Source organism: Oenanthe melanoleuca, chromosome 2 (genome assembly GCF_029582105.1).
Source record: "Oenanthe melanoleuca isolate GR-GAL-2019-014 chromosome 2, OMel1.0, whole genome shotgun sequence".
Taxonomy (NCBI): Eukaryota; Metazoa; Chordata; class Aves; order Passeriformes; family Muscicapidae; genus Oenanthe; species Oenanthe melanoleuca.
In genome coordinates this window covers 38,626,067-38,650,981 of record NC_079335.1, presented here as the reverse complement: position 1 = coordinate 38,650,981, position 24,915 = coordinate 38,626,067, and the positions used below count along the sequence as shown (strand labels likewise).

At 42.7% G+C, this 24,915-nt stretch overlaps 1 protein-coding gene across 1 annotated transcript in view; it reads left to right on the top strand.

Moving 5' to 3' along the window:
- Nucleotides 1-6,275: 6,275 nt before the first annotated feature.
- Nucleotides 6,276-24,915, top strand: part of XKR4 (XK related 4) — a 211,642-nt gene continuing 193,002 nt past the window's right edge. The window contains exon 1 of the mRNA XM_056484430.1: nt 6,276-7,111. Coding sequence (XP_056340405.1) covers nt 6,276-7,111 — 836 coding nt within the window. The remainder of the gene's footprint in view (nt 7,112-24,915) is intronic.

Genomic DNA, 24,915 nt, shown 5'->3' with positions numbered 1-24,915 from the left:
GTATTTTAATATTAGTTTTCTAAATAGCATACTGATTTACAAATGTATTTCTGATTTGTGCTCATGTTAATTTGCTGAAATATTGTCTGAACTGAAAGGAAATGTATCCTCCCTTTGCAATGAAGTATCTCAGGTATCAGAGCATACAGTGGCATGTGCCTGCTTGAATGAAGCTAGTTGGGCAAAAAGACAATTAAGTATTTTAGTGCATAAATTTTAAACATACAGCCTATATCACAACTTCCACTGACACCTGTGTGTATAGTTTAAACATGAATCTATTGAAAATACCTAAAACCTATGAACATCTTAGAGAATTGTTATCTCTTGATGCTCCCAAAGAAATTGATTTCACGTGCATCTGTGCCTGAGGGCACTGCTTTAACATGGAAAAATGGTTAAAACCAGTTGTATGGAAGACATAGGAGTGAGACTGTCAGATTGAGTGAATGAGAAAATAAATGTTCATCAGATTATGTCCCTCAAGTCAATCCAGTTCTGTGTCAAACACATCTAGGGAAGCACAGTGCAGGAAAAGACACTGGATGCCTTTGGGAGGAAAAGAAAGGAAAAGGAAGGAAGGAAGGAAGGAAGGAAGGAAGGAAGGAAGGAAGGAAGGAAGGAAGGAAGGAAGGAAGGAAGGAAGGAAGGAAGGAAGGAAGGAAGGAAGGAAGGAAGGAAGGAAGGAAGGAAGGAAGGAAGGAAGGAAGGAAGGAAGGAAGGAAGGAAGGAAGGAAGGAAGGAAGGAAGGAAGGATCACCAGGGAATTCCTTATGACTTCCTTTGTTTCTAAGAGGGGCTGCTCAGGAGCTCTGCTCAGCATTGCAAGCCCTGCCAGGACAGCAGGATTATGCACAATTCCTTGATGCAGAACTACTCCCTAAAGGACTGACTAGACTAAAACAGGCAGGTTTTGTGCCAGATGCTTCCAGAGGGTGTCAAATCCAGGTACAATGAGCTTATTCTAATGGTTCAGTTGATCTGAACTAGAAGAAAATGCAGAAACTAAAGTACTAAACTGCAATTGCCAAAAGTACTGCCAAACAAAAGAAAATAGATTTTGAAGGACGATTTTTGAAATAATTTTGAAGGACGCAGGCAAAAATTTATTAGACCTGTGGAGTATAATGATATTCTAATGGCAAAATGAGAGGTATACAAGCAAAAGTTTAAGCTAAAGAAGAGATGGAAAAACATCATTGTTGGGATGTGAAGAACTAAAAAAATACTTTAGAGTAAAGATAAGAGGATTGGAAGCTTGTTTCCTGGACATTTAGGTTTGAGTTGATAATGGTCTACATTGAAAAAAGAGAAGGACATGTACACACAAAAAAGTATTGCTAAAGTATAGGAAGATTCTAAAGGGCAAAAAATGGAAACAGTTCTAACTCAAAACAAACCAAAAGCAGTGATACCCATAAAATGTTTTCTTTAAAGAAAGGAGAAACAGGAAGCCATGAATAAAATCTCCTTCAGATAAGAACTAGCTTTACATGAGAAATGAATGTACTTGGTTGTCTGCACTTGGATTATGAAATATGTATTTATGTCTGCGATCTCATTTTTGTCCTTCAATTATATTTTGTAATTAATAATTTCTGAGGTTTAGTAACAACATTGGCTTGCTGGATGCATGCTGGTTTGTACACTGTGTGTATACAAACACTTCTGGCCTTGATACAGCTCCACAGAAGTTATGCCAGTCTAACAGAGGAAATTTGGTTCTGTTGTTATTTATATTATTAATATGGATCCTTTTCATTTGTTATCTTTAAAGTGAGAAAACAAATCAGAAGACATTCCTCTTATCAAGTATCAAACAGCCTTTAATTTAAGTTTAAATGTTCATCTACTGCACTGCCTTTCCTGTAACAGACAGCTATTGTTAACATGGAAATCAGTGTGGAAAGAATGTTATTTCCCTCTCAAATGCAATGGTAGCTGAATCCAAACAGAACAAACCTAACCAACAACAAGAAGCAAAAAAAGGAGAGGAGAGGAGAGGAGAGGAGAGGAGAGGAGAGGAGAGGAGAGGAGAGGAGAGGAGAGGAGAGGAGAGGAGAGGAGAGGAGAGGAGAGGAGAGGAGAGGAGAGGAGAGGAGAGGAGAGGAGAGGAGAGGAGAGGAGAGGAGAGGAGAGGAGAGGAGAGGAGAGGAGAGGAGAGGAGAGGAGAGGAGAGGAGAGGAGAGGAGAGGAGAGGGAGAGGGAGAGGGAGAGAGAGAGGGAGAGGGAGAGGGAGAGGGAGAGGGAGAGGGAGAGGGAGAGGGAGAGGGAGAGGGAGAGGAGAGGAGAGGAGAGGAGAGGAGAGGAGAGGAGAGGAGAGGAGAGGAGAGGAGAGGAGAGGAGAGGAGAGGAGAGGAGAGGAGAGGAGAGGAGAGGAGAGGAGAGGAGAGGAGAGGAGAGGAGAGGAGAGGAGAGGAGAGGAGAGGAGAGGAAAGAAAGTGTAAAGCTGTCACCCCCACACCAACAAATTGTCTTGCAAACTGAACACCTTTGAGATTTAGAGGTCTGAGACCACTGGGGGGAACAGAAATTTTCCTGGAAGATGGGTCAGCTCCTAGTTCTATCAAATTCTATCCTTTAGTGAAGCGGTTCAGGGCAAGTATACCAGAAAATTTGTCCCACATATGGAGCAGGGAGGGGAGGATATAGGGCCACGTGGCCCCAGCACTTACCTTCTCCAATGGCAAGCATTGAGTAGCCTTAAGCAGGATCCCATGACTTCCGAGAATGATGTACAGTGAGACTGATGCAATTTATGTTCTTAAATATCTCCTGAATTGCTCAGAGCCACCTTCTGCCCTTTTAGTATGTTGGACCTTGATCTCCTCCATTTTATTCTCTCCTTCTTAAATCTGACACCTCTGAGTTACTCTCTTACCCCACCTGCAGCCCAAGCAATTTAGGTTAGGATTTCAGCTCTAGGAGCACAGTTGATCCCCTACTGCCACTCATGCATCACACTATAACTTCCATTATAAGTTTGTGGCATCTTTAGACCTGTATATGTCAAACAGACTCAATTAAAGTAACCTAAAATGTACACTAAGCCATTTTATTGAAGACATAACTGTAAGAAGGCTCTGGGGAAACCTTATAGTGCCATCCACTAGCTAAATGGGTCTACAAGAAGGCTGGAGAGGGACATTTTGCAAGGGCATGTAGTGACAGGACAAGCAGTAATAGCTTCAAACTGACAGAGGGAGGTTTAGATTAGATGTTAGGGAAAAAACCCGATTACTGTGAGGGTGGTGAGGCACCAGAACAGATTGTTCCCCAGAAAAGTTGGGGATGCCCCACCCCTGGTAGTGTTCAAGGACAGTTTGGATGGGACTTTGAACAACCTAGCCAAGAGGAAGGTGTCCCTGACAACAGCAGGGAATTGGAACTGAATGACTTTAAAGTCCCTTCAAACCCAAACCATTCTATGAAAGAGTAACACTGAAAACTTGTTGGTTATAAACCTCAAACTTGCAGCTAAATTGGCTTTATCATTAAGCACCTTCTCTGCTCACAAGGTAATCCTGGAATCATAGAATGAATCATAGAATGGTTTGGGTTGAAAGGGACCTTAAGTGATTATATTATATTATATTATATTATATTATATTATATTATATTATATTATATTATATTATATTATATTATATTATATTATATTATATTATATTATATTATATTATATTATATTATATTATAATTATATTATATTATAATTATATTATATTATATTATATTATATTATATTATATTATATTATATATAGGTGCTGACTGAATTATTAAAAGGTATCTTGAAAAAGAAGCAACTTGTATTACCAGTCTCAGGCAAGAAAGATCACGTGGATTGTAATGAGAATAAAATACAGGGTTCCAAAAGGAATAAAGTACAGTTATACCATTGTAACAAGGATTGCATAGCAAATGTGTATTTAGAACCACTGTGTGACAATGTAATTAAAAGGCTCTTGTGTGATAACATGCAAAATAACTAGTCAAATAGTCACATTAGTTTCACGTGTGCTTTTCACCTTCCAAAGTTTCATTTTTGTGTGCTCAGCACTCTGAATACTGTAATGCATGCTGCAGTCTTTTCTTGAAATCTGGGGTATATATCAGTAAAAGCTAATTTCCTAAAGGCAATTTTATACTTACCATGTACATTTAAGAGTTGGAAGGCAGATTTCTCAGCTGTCCATATGACTTCTGTTTAATTAATGAAGTTAAAGGGACTATATTTAGTCACAGAGCTTAACGTGACACTACCCTATCAGTCTCACTGCCGTTCCTATTAAGATATTCCAGCAACGTGGTTGAACGAACTCACTGCTCTATTTTAAGAAGGGAGAGGGCATGCTCATAAAATATTCCAGAGTCTTAAAAAAAAAATATATATATTAAAAAGGTGAAGAGGTCAATTAGTTGCTCATCCCCTATGGTTGAAGATGCAGGAGGACAGAGAGGGCAGAAGGGTCAAGGGTGGGCGGTAAATGCGCCCCCACGCCGAGCCCTGTGATTCCCGTGTGACTCCCGGAGATGCTGCTGGCCTCCCGTGACCGGGTAGCCACCGTTCCCTTGTGCTCCCCGCCGGGCTCCGAGGGCGGGGGCCGCCCAGGGGAATCTGTGTTCAGCGGCTCCGGCCCCGAGCCCGGGACGGCCGCTGCCCCCGCCCGAGCCGGGAGCCGCGGCGGAGCCACGGAAACAGCCGGGAGAGCGCCGAGGAGCGACAGCGCTCCGTGAGCAGCGGGGCTGCCAGGAAAGGGGCGGGGAGCGCTGAAAGGCGTCGTGAGCTCGCCTGGTGAATTTTACGCCCAAAATACGATTTCTCCAGGTGGCGGAGTGAAACGGTGTCTCCTCACCTTCCCCCGAACGCCTCTGAGGCAGCGTGAGTCACGGCACAGCCCGAGAACTGCATCTCGCAACAGCGTTTCACAAAGTTAGGGGAGCGTCGGCAGCGCTTCCTACGGGACAGCGGGAACGCTCGGGACAGCGGGGAGAGTCGGGACAGCAGGGACAGCAAGGACAGCGGGGATAGCGGGGATAGCCGGGATAGAGGGGATAGCGGGGACAGCCGGGACAACGGGGACAGCCGGGACAGCGGGGAGAGTCGGGACAGCGGGGACAGCGGGGACAGCCGGGATAGAGGGGACAGCCGGGATAAAGAGGACAGCCGGGATAGAGGGGACAGCCGGGATAGCGGGGACAGCGGGTACAGCGGGGACAGCCGGGATAGCGGGGACAGCCGGGATAGCGGGGACAGCCGGGACAGCGGCTGCCGCCCCGCGCGGGACCGGCCGGGCCGGGCTGGTCCCGCTGAGCGCCTCGGGCATCACGGCGGGGCATCACCGCCCGGAGCTGCCCCCAGCCACCGCCGGGGCCGCAGCAGCGGCGGCTCCCCCAGTCCGAGGATGCCCGCTGGCAGGGAGAAGCCCCCGGGGGGACCCCCGCCCTCCTGGCCGCCCCGTCCGCATCCACCCGCGTTCCGCCGCTCCACCCCGCGCCGGCGGGGCAGACTCAACCCAAAGTGCTCGGAGGACACCGGAGATCGGCAGCGGAGCCGGCGGCAGCGCCGCCACCCCCGCTCCCGCGGCCCCCGGCCGGGGGGCGCCGGCCACACCCCAGCTCTCCCCGCCGACCCGCTCCCTCGGCGCCGCCGTGCCCACCTCCCCGGGCCGGGCAGCCGAGACACCGCCTTCCCCCCGCCGCCGCAGGGCCGGGCTCCGCACCCTCGGGGCAGCGCCGCGCCCTCCCCTCCCCGCCCGGCGCCGAGCGCCCCCTTCCCCGCCCCTGCGCCAGTGCCGGTGCCGGTGCCGGGCGGGGGGCGGTGGCAGCGAGGGAAGAGGGATGAGGTCATCCTCTTTCCCGGCGTCAGTCAGCTGGGTGGTGGCGGCGGCGGGTGCGGGCGGAGGCGGGCGGGGAGGCGGGTGCGGGATGCGCTGCTCCGGGCAGCGCAGCCCTGCCTGCTCCCGGCTCGAGCGGAGCGCGGCGGCGGCCCCGGCACCGGCGGCCCCCGCGGAGGCGGCGGCGGGGCGGGCGGGCTGAGCGCGGCTCCCCGCAGACAGGCGGCGCTGCGGACGCGGCCGCCGCGGAGGAGCCGCCCGCGGGCGCGCAGCCCGGCGCGGAGCGGGGACGGGGGACGCGGGGAGCGGCGGGTCCGCGGCGGCGGAGGGCGGGCGGCAGGAGTCAGGAGGCGGAGGAGGAGGAGCAGGAGGAGGCGCGGGATAAAGGAGCGCTCGCTGCTCCCGCTCGCTCTCCAGCGGGGCTGAGGGAGGCATCATGGCCGCGAAGTCGGACGGGCGGCGGAAGATGAAGAAGGGCGGCGAGGTGGCGTTCACGCCGCTGCAGAACTCCGAGCACTCGGGCTCCGTGCAGGCGCTGGCCCCGGGGCTGCCCGCCGGAGCCGGGCCGGGCGGCGGCAGCGACGACGATGAGGCGCCCGGGGGCGGGTGCTGCAGCGGCGGCGGCGGCGGGGACGGCTCGGGCGGCGGCTCCCGGTGCTGCTGCTGCTGCTGCAGCGGCGGCAGAGGAGGAGACGGCGGAGGGGGCGGCGGCGGGGGCTCCCGGGGCTCGGGCGGGGGCTCGTCCTCCCTGTGCCTGCGGCTGGGCAGGGAGCAGCGGCGCTACTCGCTGTGGGACTGCCTCTGGATCCTGGCCGCCCTGGCCGTGTACTTCGCGGACGTGGGCACCGACATCTGGCTGGCGGTCGACTACTACCTGCGGGGCCAGCGCTGGTGGTTCGGGCTCACCCTGTTCTTCGTGCTGCTGGGCTCCCTGTCCGTGCAGGTCTTCAGCTTCCGCTGGTTCGCGCACGACTTCAGCACCGAGGACAGCAGCGCCGCCGGGCACTGCCCCGCCGCCGAGAGCAAGCTGCTGGTGAGCAGCGGCTCCGCGGCCGCGGACATCGACGCCGCTCGCCCCAGCACGCCGCAGAGACAGGCGTCCACGGCCAGCAAGGGCAACGCCACCAACAGCAGCAGCAACAGCAGCAGCAACGCCGCCGGCAGCGGCGCCGCCGGTCCCCGCGCTGGCGGCGGCCGGTCCGCGTCCTGCGCCTTCTGCATCTGGCTCCTGCAGTCGCTCGTCCACATCCTGCAGCTGGGGCAGGTCTGGAGGTGAGGAGCAGGGCGAGGGCGGTTCGGGGGCCGGGGGTTGAGCCCCTGGCCGCGAGGGAGCGCGCCCGGCCGTGGGCGGGACTGCGCCCGGCGAGCCTGCCCCACCGCCGGGTCCCTCTTCGGGACAGCGCCCCGGGGTGACCGCGCTCCCGCGGGGCTGAGCGGGCGCGGGGAGCCCAGGGGAGCCCCCCGGGCCCGGAGCGTCCCGTGCTGCACGGGCGGCAGCCCCGGGAGGCTGATCCAGCCCGCGCTGCGCCAGGTGCCCAGAACTTCCTGGGAAACCTGCGGCAGAGGCTCGGTAAAATAAGGGAACCGGAGGGGAAAAGGGGACATCTCCGGTAATGCACAACCTCTGGTCTCCTCACATGTGGCCAGCACACCGTTGCTGCCAGCAGGGAACTTCCCTGGCAGTGAAGAGTTACTTTCCAGTAACGCCCTGATGCCTTGTTTTGAGATTTATGTGTACATATGCTGCGAACAGTCATCTCCTTGCTATGCATATCCATTTTCTATATATGAGATGTATTAAAAGAATGTCTTCTAAACCAAAGTTTTGAGCAGCAGTTCTCAAAACCATCTGTAAGTGATGTACTGTGCGTTATGGAAAGGATGTGCTGAAGTAGGTTGGGAAAGGCACTTGCTGGAAAAGGAGATGACATCATAGTTTTCAAAAGTAAAGTTTTCCTTCAATTTTAGCAAGTTTCTGGGAAAGATTCATATGGAGGCTGAATGCACTGCAAATACATTTAGTGCTGCCTGAAAAGTGCAGAGTTCAGAAGGCATAGCATACAAAGGGGTAAAACTTTCACATAAAATTTTGGAAGACAGATGTTGTGTTGAAGAAGGTCATGCAGTAGGGCAAGTGCACTAAAGCAACAGCAGAAAATACCTTCTGTGTTTCTTGTCTGATGGATGGAAAGAAATGATGTCATCCTTCTGTTTTGGAAACACTTGGGACTTTTCACAAGTACTTCATTAGGGAGTTTAATTGGTTGTTACTGTAAACTTCTAATGCTGGTACTTCTAATATCTGTCTCACCCTTTTGGGCAAAGACTGTCTTTTGCTCTGTTAGTGCTGTATCCAGTACAGCTCAATTCTGCAGCATCAAGGAAGCATCAAGGAGTCCAGGTGCTGCTAGATATTGACCAAGATCTTGGGATGCCACAACTAAGTACCTTTTGTTTTCCAGAGTATTTGGTTCATTGTAACAAATTCAATTTTTAAAACTTGTGAGGCTAACTAAAAGTTACAGGTATGCTTATACTAACAATGCCATAACTAGAAAGGAAAGCAGAATTTTGAACAAAAAGTGATGCTTTGTTTCAGATCTTGAATGCTTGTATGCTCCTTCAAGTTCTGCCTTTGGAGTTGTTTAACACAAGTTAAGTTTAGGACTTCCTGAATGTCATGGGTTTTGTGCAATGTTTAGTCCCCACCCTGCAGAGATAGAAAAGTAAGTACAATGGCTTAAATTGTACTTTGAAATTAATGTTGGTATTCATACATACAGAAGTCAAACAGTGTGGATCATGCTGAGTGACAGAGAAGAGAGTTTTACAAGGTCTGGTGTCACGACTGTATTGGAGAACACAAAGAGCAGGGAGGGCTGTGGGTGGAGCAGGGTGGGATCCAATACTCTGCAGCACTTCTGTCAGATGAGGTGTCTGGGATTTAGAGCTCTCCAGCTGCTTGCTTTTTGATGAAGCACAGTGTCTTTTAACATAAGATTTCCTCCTTGCAAAAGCACCTAGTCCTCTATATTTAAAGCTAGATGAGTCTCTTTTGATCATATGCAGCTTTAATTCATGTTTTATGTGCAGCAGTGTAAGACTACCAGAATATTAAACTGATGAGGCATGTTAGGACATTATTTATGGTTTAGCCTGTTACACTTTTTTTCTTTTTTTTAAGTGAAACAGAGCCATCAAATTGCTTGTCTGTCAGTAGCTTTGTAGTATTTATTTGCAGTTTTCCACAAACTTAGAAATTATATGGTCAGCAGTATAGAGTGTTTCATATCAGCACTTCATAGTTGATTAAAGTGGCTCCATTTAAATTCCTTACATATATTCCTGATTAGGGAAAACCTTTGGAGACATCTACAGCTAATAATCAGCACCAAAGTGAAGAGGTCATCATCAAACCCTGAGAAACTCTGTACATAAGCATGGTGTCAGAACTAACATAATCTATAGAAATTTCCTGGAAAACAGTATCTATAATCAGACACTTAGTAGTTCAGAACTTTTACTCCACAGTGTAACACTGGCACTGGCTTGAGCAAATAGCTCAAGCTATTTAGGCTGAAAGATGACCTGAAGTGTTTTCCAGTTGCCTGTGTTTGGAGTCCAGCTCCATCTTTGACACAGCTGGCCAGACTGTGCTGGCTGTGTGTGCTGGGGTCACCATCCCAGCAGCTGACAGAACCTGCTACCCTTTGTTCTGTGCCTCTCATTATGTTTCTTCTTAGCTTTCAGATTTTTCCTTCTTTTTTCTTTTGCCTCCGGTTAAAGCTCTCCTGTAACTGCATGTAAGTTTTCTGTTACTTTCTGCACTGAATCTCACACAAGTGAAAAAAACAGTAATATGTCTGTCATTTCTCTGTCAGGGAATGAGGAGAAAGTGGGCTTGTGCCTGATTCTCCAGCTACTGAAATTGGTGTTCATTCTGTTTTCATGTGGTATTTGTTGTCTTCTGTTCCTCTTAAAATTAATTGAATTCTGAGGTCTTCAATTTCCCTTTATTGTCCCTTTGCCAGAGGTTTTGGGGGCAATGGTGTCAACTGCTTATTTAAGGAAACCATCCTGAGGAAAAAGTGGTACAGCTGACAATCCCAGCGCTCTTAATATTAAAAAAATAAATAAAAAATTTGTAAAAATGTGTTTTCAGTGATTAGTTCTGTCAGAATGACTTTTAACAATTTCAAAGCTTTTCCTCTGAGATTAATTTTTTGTTTACAAACATACTGAAAACCAGATCATTGAAAATGATTATGTGTTAATTTTAACTAAAATGTGCTAATGGGAAATGAATGAGGTCTTTAATGTGGTATGGAACAATTCTAGAAGTAGGCAATCTAAAATTACTTGAACAATTTTTATTCCTAGAGTGTGAAAAAGAGAAGCTGCAGGAGCAGCTAAGCTGCTAATCAGTTCTCAATAAAATAAATTTTTTTAAATGGATGTAGCTTTCCCCCAAAAAAACTTGAGAATATCAAATGGCTTCTTTTTGGAGAATATATATATTTCTTTTATCTTTCTGGGTTTTGGCTGTTCATGGACTTTTTGAAAACAGTGTCCACCTGTTAAAATTCCAGTAGAGTCTCTGAGGATCTTCTTGCCACAACAGAGTGCAGCAACTAGGCATTTGTTGGCAGCTAATTTCATGTTAGATATGATCACTGATGAGATTCAGCCTTCAGAGATATACAGATATGTTTCCTTATCCATACTTCTGCTGTGTTCTGCTTTTCACCAGTATTTGAGCATGGAAACCACACTATGGAGCCCTCTTCTCCCAAGCAGGTGGTGTCAGAGACCTCTGTTATTATTAGCAGACTCTGGGGGATACAAGGAGGATGAGAGGCACAGGGTGTTTCTAGCCCAACAAAAGGAAAAAATGATAGTTTATGCTTTAGAGTCTGTAAGGATCTCTGTAGAGGTATTTGGGGCAGTAGGATTCAGATAAACTATTGCCCTTTGAGCCTGGCCTGAGAGTATGTAACCACTGCCCTTGAGCATCCCTTGATTCACTAAATTTCACAGGCTTAGCTGTGACTTTCAGATTTTGCTGTGGATAGCAGGACTTGATGACTGGATGTAAGAGATCATAGTGTTCATTTGGCATCTGTGGAGCTGGTTCATTTCCTTAAAAAAAAATTCCTGGCTGAGATTCCTTTGGTCTGGCCATGCTCCTGAAGCTGGGTAAGGGGATCCTGAGAGTCAGCCCTGGGAGGAGTGTGTGTTGTGGACAGCTGAGTGAACAAGAGGAGACTGGAGGATATGCTGGTGCCCATCCTGTGGTGTCTGGAAAGCAAGAAGAAGCTCCCTGAGGCAGCTGCTGTGCCTTGCAGCATAGTGGTGTGAGCAGGCTGCCTTGGTGCTCAGAGTGCTTGGGAGTTCCCACAACATTTTGTGGGATTTTGTCAGAAAGGCTGCAGTCCTAGTGCCTGAAAGGGAACTGTCAAGTTTCTGTAGCTAATAAGGCCAGAGGAAGGGTGAACCATTGCAAAGAAGAGGACTGGAAATTACCCTTTAAAATTATTTCTGGATAGCTGAAACAATACTGAGATGATTAAGTGTATCCCTCTCAACAGAGTGAGGAGGTTTGACTGAGACTTCCTAGCTCTGTGGGAAACCACCTAGACAAGGAGGAGGACACAGCAAGTGGCATTGTCCAGGACAGGTGTGTGTTCCAAACTGTACCTTGTTTCCTGACAAAGGATGCTATGTTTTGGCTATATCAGTTTATGTGTGATACTAAAGCCATTATTTTCCTCATCCTTCCTGGTTCTCATTTGGAAAATAAAAAGGAGTAGGAGCAAGGTTGTAAAGGTGATGTTGGATTCTGAGACCAGGGTGAGTTGTAATTTCTCAGTGCCCTGTGGAAATATTTTTCACAGGTCTGGATCAATTGCCAAAGAAATGTCATTGCTTATGCTCATAATCTTCACTTCTGCAATGACTTGACACTCTTAGAAGTAAAAAAAGAAAACAAAACAAAAAACAAAAAAAGGGAAATGGTGTCTGCCCTGCATGTGAGAAATCCTTGCAGCTTCTTCAGGTGCTCACCATTGAGCATGACTGGGCTCCTAAACTGGAATTGTGAGCTAGGTAGTTCAAATTAAGAGAAACATCATTGGTCTTAGCTCAACTCTGAACTTAAATAGGTTCATTTCTTTTCACACTTTTGATCTGCATAGTAGCTTTGTCACTTTTGTTCAGTAGCAATGTAGGAGTTTGGTGTAGTTATGTGGTCAATAATTCCAGCTGCCATTGGACTTCACACTAAGATCTGATAATATCTCAATCTGACACCAGTTTTTCTCAGTGTTTTGAAATCTGTCAGATAATTTGTCACATGGAGTCCAAATTTATGAATCATAGCCATTTCCTAGACAAGATTATTGCATATCCTCCCCATCTGTCTCTTAGTGTAGTGAGATGCTGCCACTCAGCAATGCCATATTTCTTTTATTGAGTTACTGCAGTGCTTGAGTTAAAATCCTACTGACTAACTATTTTGCTTGCTGTATCTTTAGGTCTCAGGAAAGGTTATGGGCTGTCAGAAACAGGAAATGAAATGTGGGGTTTTTTTCCCCCTCAGCAGGATTAGAAGGGGCAACCCACCCTATAAGTGGCCTGACCACATTTAAACTTTTGGTAATATATTCATCAGAATAAATATTCAAATTTTCTTATTTTTTTCATTCCCTTTTTTTTTCTTTTTTTCTTCCTTCTCTTTTCTGAATACACTGGTATGCAGATGAAGTCTGTGCCTTTCATATTTTTTTGGAAACACAGGAGTGAAGCTTTACTATGTTCTTAAAAATCTCTTACAAGTCTGCATACAAATCAGATTTGGTATTCAGTTTATTCTAATAACCTTAGCTATGTGTAAAAGATGCTGATGTTCTTTAGAAGAAAGATACTGTACTTTAATAATTAACAAGCCATCTCTCTGTAGAGAATATTTATCAGTTACATAAGTTTTCAGATTTTCAAAGGATTGCTTAAGCACTGATTTCTGATCACACAATTGGATTAGTAGGGAAACTAATATTTTATACACAGAATGCTTTCTAGAAACTTATATATGTGTAGAATTTCTATTTGCCCTTTTTCCAAGAGAGGAAAATTGCTAAGATTGTAAGGGTTTGTGTTTCAGAGGACTTCATGTCACCATATATAGAGATTATTCTAGAGTCCTCTGATGCTGTGAAGGAATGATTATATGTACATACCATGAAATCAAAGAATTGCATCACATCATAATTTCTTTCTAAATGTATAACATATAAACTGGCAGAAGGTTATTGGAAGCAGAGAGGGGTTTGTTTTGTTTTGTTTTTTATTGTTAAAATTTCTGTTTACTTACATCAGGGAAGGTATTTATGTCTTAAAGGTCAGTTTGCATGTCTGCATCTCTTGTGGGAAAGCAAGAAAGTGTAACACCACAACATGATCTCTAGCCTCAGTTATCTTCCTTCATTCTTCAGGTTATTTACATCACAGTTTAACTTGCTTAGAATAGTATTCTCCTTGTCAGCTGGCTTAGTCCTTAATATTTGTCCATAAAGAACTGACTTGGCCACAAAGATACAAAAGTTCTAATAAAACTAAAATTAAATCAATTCCTCTGTCACTTATAACAGTGTTACCTTGTTCTTCTGTCTCTCTGTTCCAATTAAGTAGCTTTTAATGTATAGCAGATAAATCACAACAGTGACTTACATTTTCAGTAAACAGGTTGCTTGGGAGGAATTTATCAGGCACAGACAAATCAATAGCTCTTTTGCTTGCACTTCAAGTAGAAATTTTTGTTTGCTAAAGTATATTTACAAAGTGGTGCTTTCTTTGTCAATTTTAGCATAGCTGTCAGTTGTGTTCATTGTGTCAAGTGGACATAGAGGCGTGGAAGGGGCAAACAGGCTATAAAAAGAACTGCTTTGATTTGCTTGATTTTTAAAATGAAAGGAGGCTGATATAAAGAGCACATGAGGGATCATGTAGAAAAGGAGGAAGGTTCTGAAAAAGCATGGGAATATCAGTTAATACTCCTAACTATGTACCTAACTCCAGGTTATTTCCTTTCAGCCACTGACTGAAGAGGAATTATTTGAATAATTTCCTAAGTGACTGCTTGAGAAACTGTAGAAGTAGGCAGGGAAAAGAAGAGTTGTATGTCTGGGAAAATGCACAGCAAAAATGTTAGATACACAGAGAAAATGCTAGATAAACTCACTGCAGTGAGTAGTCATCTGAACAATGATAAATAAAAATGTGAGATATCTGTCTGGCATAAGCTGACAGGAAAGAGAGTACTCTAAACCATCTTTTCATAAATTTTAGAATTAAAAAATAATAGGTCTTGGGTATATATTTTTCCAAGAGATTTTACCTGAATTTTCTGACAACCATAACATGAATTATCATCTCCCTGTGGGCTCTGATTGCTGAAGTGGTTTCTTATCACTCTCCTTCTCATTCTGTTTCCCTGCCTGAATGGCTGAAATGGGTTATAATGTACTTTTTCCCTCAAGATAAAATAATTGCTATATTATGTTATTATTTTCATTACCTTTCCTTTGACAACAAGCCTGTGCTGTTCAGGATGTTCATGGTATAAGGCTTGTATGGTGAGCCATGTAAATCTTTTTGATTGGCAGGGATAATCAGTGAGGGTGCTTAATGTTATCCATCACAAATGATTTGATGTCATGATTTGGAGCAGATGGAGTGAGATAATTTTGTGGGGTGTTTTCAATGGAACTTTGGCAGGCAGTGATATGACAGGGAAAGTAACTACTTTTTGTTCTTCTAAAGTTGGAAGGTGTGACTTAGACAAGACTAATGCACCAAGGATGGTGCCAGCTGCTTTAGAGAAAGATGCAGATGTATTATGGTGAATAAAAAGTAAATTAACCTACAGATGGATGGACAGTTTTCCTTATCCCTATCAGCTGTTGTATATCAGATTGTTTTCTGCCCTTAAAAATGAAGGTTAGCAGTGCCACAGTTTCCAACATTACCCTCTTTAATGGGATGTTTTCATGTAAACATCTGATCTATTCTAGGATCCTGGCAACTTCTTTGAGTGGTGCTTTCCCACGTACATGGGATCTGTAGATTGCTTCCTGCACCTCCAAGGAAAGCACCTTTAAATATCAAGCAGCAAACATCAGGTATCCGTAGAGAGATCTATACCTGCATAGAAAGCAATGAAAGCCAGAATTCTGTTTTTTTCACCTTTTAATAGAGGCTTGTGTGGAGTGATAAGCTTTGTCATTATAAACGTGTGTGGGCTTTTATCTAAAGGAAGGGTATGGATGGAGCTGTATCTTTTCTTATTATTCTTCAACCCTAATCTTTATAGTCTCACTTTATATGGAAATATTTCTGTGAGACAGATCTTTAATAGCACTTTCCTCTGAAAGCAGAATTTAGATGTTCTTCAGGCATATAGACCTGAAAAATGACCTGAAATTTGGTTTAGCAGCGTGGTAAGGAAAGCTGTTTTACTGTGAGGGTGACAGAGCACTGGAGAATGCTGCCCAAAAAGTTTGTGGAGTGTCCTCTGCAGATATTCAAAGCATGCCTGAATGAGATCCTGTGCAACTTGCTCTGTGAGCTTGATTTAGCAGAGGGCTTGGACTAGATGGTCTCCAGAGGTTCCTTCTCACCCTAAACATTGTTATTCTGTGTGAAGTTATTTGAGGAACTTAAACATAATGGACCATAATGTTTAACTTGAAAGCTGCCTAGAGGCTTGTATTCCTGCATTTTAGCTGTGTGCAGACCATCCCCAGCACACACAGCCTGAGTTCCTCCTCATTTAAGCCCATTGCAAACTAGATGCTAGGCTGCAGTGGCTCCAAAATCCCTTAGTGGATCCAGGCAAGCATTGTTTGGATCTGCTTTATGAGCAATGATGAGCTTATATCCCCAACAAATATTGCAGACTCAGCTTTGTTTTATAGTCCTGGAGAAATGTCCCCTGTGATGAGAGTGTTTGCTCAGGTTTTAGGAGATTGGAGTCCAGTGCCCTTTCCAGCTGTGAGGAGCCAGTTCCTGTCTCCCTGGTTGGTTTCTGCACTGATGCTTAGGCAGGGCTGGATGGGGCATTTACTGCCCTTCCTGCAGGAGCTGTGACATAACACTGGCAGAAATGTCATGTTTGTGAGGCCACAGAGGAAGAACTAATAGGGCCTTGCAATGAGACCAGAACCAGGTTTCCCTGTCTTTCTTCTTTATGGTTTAGTTGTCTTCTACCTTTTCCCACCCTTTAACCTTCTCTCTTTCTCTTACCCTAACAGTACACTACCAGTATTTCTGTTTACAAACATCATGCTCCATATATAGTGTAACCACAAAGAGCACCATAATTCTGATCTCCATGAAAATGACTGCTTAAGCTTATAGGAGTAGCTCCAAATGAACTGAATTAACTGAAGGATTGCTTTATTAATTTTTTTTGTCAACCTTTCTTTGTCATATGTAATCAAACATAGAAGAAGAGATAGAAGAAGGCTGTTTTTGATGTATGGCCAGTAGTATACCCAGTAGTACACCCAGTATGTATACCCAGTAGTTTTTTTTCACAATCTTGCTCTGCCATTTCTTGCAAAAATGAATTAAATAGCAATTTTAAAACTGCAATTTAAAAATTGTTTGAGTTCCCAATTCTTGCTCTGAGTTTCCTGATACCATTTTTTGTGGTTGATTTTTATCAATGTAAGAAGAAGTTTTATGGCTGAAATAAAACTCTGTCTTCATGTCCCAGCTTCTTATTTCCCAATTTACCTCAAGCTCCACAGCAAGTGGAGCCCAGCTTTCTGTATGCATATTTATGGTTGTCTTTTGGTTGTCTTTAGTCTGTGTTTCAGAAATTAAGAACTGCAGTTCCCTTTTACTTCAATCAGAGTGGAGCTTTTTATAATATTTTTTCTTGAAAGGATATTTAAAGTGGCTCAATTTGGGCAGTCAAAAGCAGAGCATACTTCTGAAGATGTTCTGTAGTTGTCCAGTACATATTTGCAGTCTAGTCTGTGGATATTATGAAGCCTTATTTTTGTAATATACTTTGGGATACTTAGATGGAAAATGATCTAGGGAGAAACAATTCAAAATCAAACATTATTTCAATGTGTTTATCAAAACAGGTTTTAAGTTAAATGTTGAAAACATGATCATCTCAGTATAAGAGACAGTATTGAGCTATTAAAGTAAGATTTTGATATTTTCAAGATTTCTTTCCACAAGGCTTTATGCCCATTACACCCAGAATATGCCATATAGCTTAAGAAAAGTTCTGTCCTTCACCCCATTTCCTTCACCTGCTACTTTTGCTGCTTCAGGTTAGCTCATCCCCTCATCTTCTGAGCTGTTTTCCTTATTTGTTAGTTTGCTTTTTAAGCTGGAGCCAGCATACTGTGGAAAACTTGCCTCAGGGTTTGGAATTTTTCTAAACAAAGTGGAGGTGCTAGAATCAGCTTCAACCTGAAGCTTCCAAGAACTGGACATTTCAGCTTCAGAAACAATGACATGGGTTATAGCAGCTAAATAGGCTGGGGATAGAACATTTCCAGAAGTACTGGTGGAAACTGGACTCAACACAGAATTATTGAAAAAAAGCATGAATACAAACAGAGCTCATAGAATATTAAATGAAGATGTTCTGTAAGTAAAGGTTGGGTACTTATAGGAGATTTACACAAGTGAAGCCAAATACAGCACAGAGGATAATTAATGTGGCAGAGAGAACTCAATAATGGCTTTGAACTTTTACAATGGTGTGTTAATGCATGTGTCAAAAGGAGGGATTGGATTTACAGTCAACAACCATTTGTTTGCAATTTTTACCACACAGGCAAATTAGGAACTCATGGTAACATTGTATGAAAATTACTTTTCTGAACTAAAGGCTATGTTTAGTCCTTAAGTATGCTATTCATTATTTTTTTCTGTACCTAAAAAATAAAATTTTGGACATGCACATTTTTCTATAACCTGTCTTCATTCTCTTTATGTCAATTCTGTGGAAGAGCTGCTCCATTAATAATCCAGTTGGGTTAGGGAATTAATTAATTATTGGGAGTGTTCTCTTTATGATTGGATTAAATCAAGAGGGCTGCTGAGAAAACTAGCATAGAGTGCAAAATAAGTCACCCATCAGTTCCTGAGTGTGTCTCATAAAGGGCTGACTCAGCCCCTGATGGTGGGTTTGGAGAAGCAGAACATAAGATCCCAGGAGCTGTGAAGGCTGTAGTTGAAATGGATCCATTCCCTTGTCAGTTTGGACCTGTTACTCATGTGCTGTTGATTAGACTGGGAATTTTGGCTTGTTTTGTGAGTTTATGGATGCTTTGCACTCATCAGTGTGAAAGTATAGCCCCTTTAGAGAGACAATGCTGGTCTCATAACCAAACAGTGATTTGGGCCATTGGAGGTTCTTTAAGTGGGACTTGCCTGAGACAGCCCAGAGCCCTTTATTCTTTGTGCATCCTTTCCCCTTCCAGTAGAACTTATTAGCAGCTTCCAGCCTCACTCATGTTGAAAAGGTGGCAAACTGGAAGAGGATTCTCCTATTCCTATAAAAACTTCCTAGAACAGCAGGAGGATAATATTATGTGCAGGTTTGGGGATACTTCTGTAATAGAAGTAATGAGGTATTGCTACTACTTCTGGTGGTTTAACTGCACATTTGAGAAAGAGGAGTATTTTGGAGCTGGTGCCTTTCCTAATCTACCCCCAAATCAATTTCAGACCTAGACTCAGTCGTTTTTCTTGAATCTAGCTCTCTACTGCCCATATCTTTATTACACACTGTGCACTCACAGGGTAGTCAACTCGTTCTCTATGAAGAATCAGAATTTTTCTACAGGTCTATCTTCTATTAGGACAGGTGTGTGGAAGACCATACTGCATCAGAATTCATGTTAATAAGTTATCATTAGTTCTTATGTTGTTTTACAAATGGGAGATTTATATAACGGCAACAAAAAACAAGAAATTATACTTTCATATCTATTTGTTAAATATCAGGCACTCTGATTAGTTTTCTTGAAGTGCAGAAAGTATTGGATGGATAGAATATGTTGCAAAATGTTGACTGTCACCATAATTAAGTATATTTCGGTCATGACATGAAAAAATTTCCTAATGCATATTCTAGGTGGGAATTTAAGGTGCATTACATGATAAAACCCATAACATTTCAAGTTTTTAAAAGTAATGCTATGTCTTAAAGGATTTTAAATTTCCACAAAATGATTCATTGAGCTTTGAAACAATAGACATTTAAATAATCAGAGTGTATTAGCACAGGATATTTTCAATACCTCAGCAAAACCTATATCCCTAGTTTTTAGCTTTATACCAGCACCTAAGGAAAAAAGATGGCCAATAGCTTCATTTGACAGCTAGCAGTAATATAGGAGTCAAACTTAAAAGGACACTGTACATACCCATCATCATAAGAAAAACCTTACAAGTATTCTTTTGAAGTTCACTTATGAATTCAGTTTGACTGTGTTAATGACTTGTACTGATTTCTTGAGGTTGAGCTTTATGAGTGCAAATACTTATGGAAGGTGTATTTTAAGCCTGAGTGCCAGAATATTAATCAAAACCTTAATTACATATTCAGTAGTAATATTCACAATTCATGTGGGTCTTACTTAATTTCATTACTCATCCAATCAAGGATCAGAAGCAATGACATATGATTAAAATAGCAGATTGTTTTGGATATTTCTAATTAGTAGGCACAAAGGATTGGTTATCAAAGAAATTAACTTTGGCACCTTGAAAACTGAATAATAACCTTGAAATAAGAATAAACTCAACATCCAAATATGTTCACAGAAAATTTACTAAATGTTTTCATGCATGCTTACTATATATAAACTATTTGCAAATAAATAAGTGACAGAAATAGCATAGAAATATGTCTTCTAATGGCATTTCATAGATCATTCTTTGGAGAATTCTTCATAAATAGCAACCTTAATAGAAGTGGAGCAGACAGCAGGATTTATGCTCATTTCAAGCAATTGTTTTGGGTATAAATATTGCCAAGATATTTATATTGTGACTCAAGAATGCATCTTATTGTGATACTACCTCTTTGAGCAATGAAATTCTAATTTGGCCATAATGGAGAATGTCTCACACGGGATTTATCTTACTGTGTGGGAGCCTGTCATTGCTTCATCTGTGCTTTCAATTCCCCATCCTCAAAAACCTGTGAAGCCTTTTGAGGGGACAGGGCTTTGAAAAGTCTGTCTGCAGACTCGAAGGACCAGTGGGAGAGCTGTCCTTCTCTCTGTCCTGCTGTCACTCCAGGCTCTGTTAAGTGTCCTTCATCTGCACCACAAGGCAAAGCTCTCTGATTCTGTGATCTACCACTCGTGATGCCAGAGGAAGCTGCTCTTGGCTCCCTCAAAGCTGTATTTCTGTGAGCAGTACTGGATTCTAAAAGCAAGGAAGCACAATGACTTGGGAATAGTTTAGGAATAATATTAATTGCCATGACTGAACATGAACCTGGCATTTGTTTATAGCAATTTCCTTACACAGGCTGTCCCACTTTTTTTTTTTTTTTTTCTTCTTAATATGAACATCATTTTTGCCTATAGACTTCAGAAAGAGAAGAAATCCATGACGAAATAAGGTAGAATCTCAGAACTGTCAGTCATGGGAGTATCTTTTTTAATTTCCTTTTTCTCTTGGCAAGTATTTTTTATCATATTCAAGCATTAGCTCTGAGAGAGAAATAATGTTCACTTCAAAAGCCACTTCCTCCTCAATAAATAATTCAGAGTCATAGACTGTTCATGAGGAATTATCAACACACTAGTAGTAATTTAATATACCAGGCAATCGCACTCACTTTAGCCTACATATGATTTAAATAGAATATGACAGTTTAGGGTCTCCATTTGCCCCATGGCATGTTGGGATCAAACTTGGCAAGTGATTGCAGTGTTCTCATATCTTCTGAAGAAGTGAATAAAAGTTGCATAATTCAGAGAGGATTTCTTAATTGCATGCTAAATCAGAGTTTGCTTGCTTGTGTTCTGAATCCAAATTGTAGCCCAGGACCAGCTGTAAAGCATGTGAATATTCTTCTGAACCTTGTTAACTAGCATCTCACAAACTTGTCACTGTTTTTTTTAGCTTGTTATTATTTTGTGTCAGTGTTTCAGTATATTAGTTACCTTTGATTTATCCCACTGTTGAAAGGCTGCTCCCACCCTTCCTGAACTGCCTGACACATGGGATCCATCAACTGAAGACACCATGCTTTCCAGAAGTTTTACCTCTTTTACTTTTTCAAAGATTTGGTTTTATTTTTTTTTTTTTTGTCTTCCATTCCCACCAGTATCCCAACACCACTGAGTGTTAGCTACTGGTTGAGCTGGCAAGTTTTGTTTTTCTCACAGTCATAAATAGCTGTGGTGAAAAAGAGACAAATTCCTTCTCACTCCAATACTTTTGCCCCTTGATAGGAAAATGCAAAACTTCCAGTATATCAATGGCATATGTATCATGTGCTACTAGAACTGTCATATCTGAACTCAGATTAGGACTTCTCTTTTCATACATTGCTCAAATGTATTCACACTGGTTTGTCACAAATTTGGCACAAATTTTCTTCTGTTTTGGCTGAATGACAGTAAGCACTCCTACGAAGGTTTAAGGCTATAATAATTTAAATCATAGCAACTTATCTTCCATCCATGGAGGTGGGTTTGTGTGCAAGGCAAGGGAAGCCTACAACCAAGAGATGTTATGTACAATGCTTAATTTTCTGCATTTGCCCTTTGTGTTCTCTACAGTCTGTATCTTCTAGAAAGCCTTTTTTTCAGGTAGCCTTCTATCCATGACAGTGGTTGTGCCAAAGATATATAATGAAATCATACATAGAGACTTGTAATTATCTTGGTGATAAGAGACAGTCCAGGACTATTTCTTCAGGAAAATAGCAGATTGAAATTGAGACTGAAGAGTAGCATGTTTGCCTGTGTTCTTGTGAAGAAAATAATTGCCCTTCAAATTTCTACAGTATTCTCCAATTCATCTGGCTAATAAGGTAAAAAGAGAGCCAGGACTTCTCTCACAGCCTGTTTACCTAAAGGAAGGATATAACTGAGTAATCCTTTCTCCAAAGTTCCACTATAATCTGAGTAGATTTAGGAATGGTTCAAGGAGAGCCATACTACCTTCATAAAAATCCCCCTTTCCTGGAGGAAAGGTAATACCACAAGTTTGGGCTCATTGCTGTGAATGTAATGCTGGTCTTGTTATTAAACTTTCTCGTTAACCTGGCCTTTCATCAGACATCCACCAGAGATTTTCATTTTGGAAAGAGTTTCCTGTTCATAGGGCATGCATGGAAGGAGCAAGGAACGTTAGGTCAGTGACATGTAGAAGTAAGGAACATTAGGTCAGTGGTGGATGTGTTTCTGCTTTGATTTAAAGTGTCTTTAAGATGTTCAGAATTTCCTTTATGTTCCAGTGGGACAAGGGATTGGATGCATGATGGAGCACTAGTGATCAGCACATAACTCATAATGCTACAAGGGATGTGTTTTGAAGCATTAACTGTTATTGTGCAGATGGACATCTAAAGACATCTAAAGATGTATTCCTCTAGTCTTATATATATATATATATGTATAAAATAGATGAAGGGGAGGAAAATGGGGAAAATGAGGCTAGAACAGTGGATGTAGAATTGTTAACAGGAATTTGGTTAGCAAAGAAAACTCCAAGTTGCTGATAGTGTCAATGGCACATTGCTCCTAGGATGGTGCTTGATCTGTTCACTGGCTGAATGTTGTCCCTAAGGAAAGAGGTGAAACATGGATACAGACTTGCCAAAAACCTGTGCAAGAAATAAAGTGGAAACAACTGTGCAGGACTTGAATAATGTGAATTCATGACTGGAAATAGGGACTGAAATGTTGTGTGCTACCAAGAAAAGAGAACTGAAATTAGTGACCTGCAGGTATTCTGCTGAGTATTAATGATGTGATGACTTGGAAGAGTGGGATAAAAAGTAATTTTTTAGAAGGTCTGTGAAGGTGGTTTACCTGGCCTAGAACTGGCCTACTGGAGTAGTGTTTTGAAAAGGAGAGGGTAGAGATTCCAGAAATCTGTGAAAATATTATCCCATGTGGGGGATTTAAACTGCTTAAATGGATACAGGGGAGCACAACATATTAGTAACCATCACAGGTGTTTTCATGTGGTAGCTAGCAGTCTTCATCAACTGGCTAATGCATTAGGATGTGTCACAGTGCTGTTTTTGATGGGAATATTTTAGAACTTTTAGAATTATTTCAGTAAGGAATGAGGGCACTATGGAAGACTGATAATACTGAATAACCTTCAACAGCATGATCACACATAACTTCCTTTTATGTTTCTTGAAGAAATGAAGTTGCTATGTGGTTTGTTCTGTTTTGTTTTGTTTTCCCCAAAAGAGAGTAATTTCATAACTGAGGCAATTGGCTAGTAAGAGAAATTTGCTCCTGCAAATATATAAAGAAATTCTAAATTTCTTTGAAATTGATCATGCTAACGCCATGGGATTCTAAACATCAACAAAGAGAAAAAATTGTGGGATGCAGCTCTTAAATGAAGTGTGTGTTTGCAAACCATTAGGAATCTGCAAATAGTGGTTTGCCCCCTTGCCTCCTTTCCTTCCCAGTTTAAGCAACACTAGGGTTCAGAGGTCAAGAGGTTTGGAGATAAAGTGAGACTGTCCAAAACCAAGCTGATCTGGCCTTTACAGAAAAAAAACCCCAAACAAATAGTAAAACACTCTTCAGCTATGTAATAGGGACAGAAAAAGGAAGAAAGACAGCTGCTGTTTTATGAGAAGGGATATTAAAGGTAATTTTGATAATTTTGGTAATTTTGATTTCCCTAATTTTTCAGTCCAGACAATTCTATTATCATAGTGGTAAAGGGAAGACAGATAATGTATATGATGATAGTAAAGCAGAAATAACCACGACTGCAGTGAAAGCAACAGTACATGAGTTTTTCTTTGAAAAATCAAAGGGAATATATAATTCCAATTCCAGAATACTGAAAGAGCTGGCGAATTGCATCTGTGTTTTAAATCTGTTAATATAAATGTGCCACCATAAGACTGGAGAACAGCTACAATATTTAGGAAGCTGAGAAATAAAATTATTCATCAGCTATCCATCTATGAGTAAGTGTCCTTTCCTTTAAAATCTTTTAGGAAGACATAGAGTTAAAGGACAAGGGGGAAAGAAATAAAGCTTAACAGGGTTCACTTAACATCACCACTTAAGATGCCAGACTGACATGGGAACTTTGCCAGTACTTTGCTGAATTTTACAGGGAAAGGCAGTGTGCTGTGTGTTTTCTGTCTGACAAGGAAAATCTTGTGATGCACCCTGGAAGTTTTCAGTAGAGGTGGACAAAGGGGATTAGCAAGAGACTGTACAGTATGAAAGGAACTAATTCACTGGCAGGTGTGTTTAAATACAACCAGTGCAGCTGAATTATGAGGGGCACTGTGGCCACAGCCATGGCTTCACTGAGTGACCCAAAGCTTGTGGCACACTGAGAGCTTACATCCCTGTTAGCCTCTTCCTGCTCATCCTCTCATCCAGGAGACATATGTTTAAATCCCTGCATTACCACTCTGCCAGAATTTCCAGACTGTAGCTCTCTTTGTTTTCAGAATTCTGAATTTTATATCAGATAGAAGTTTGCTTTTCACAGCATAGTCTGAGCATATTGGGATTTTGTTTATTCTCCAGGCATGATCTGAACAGATAAAAAAATTGCTGGTAGAAATGCAGTCAAAACTAATTGAGTCTTTCTACGGTTTAATTTTGCTCCACAGAGATGTATTGTCACATGCTATGAAATCAGGGGGTTTAAAAACTTCAGAGTCAATGATTTAAGCTCCTGTTAAACATCTTCTCAAATAGGATTCCAGCTTGTATATTTGTGGCATACCCTGAGACCACAGTTAAACTGGAGCTTTCCATATGTTGTGGCATGCCAGAAAATCTTGCTTAAGCTTTGGTATG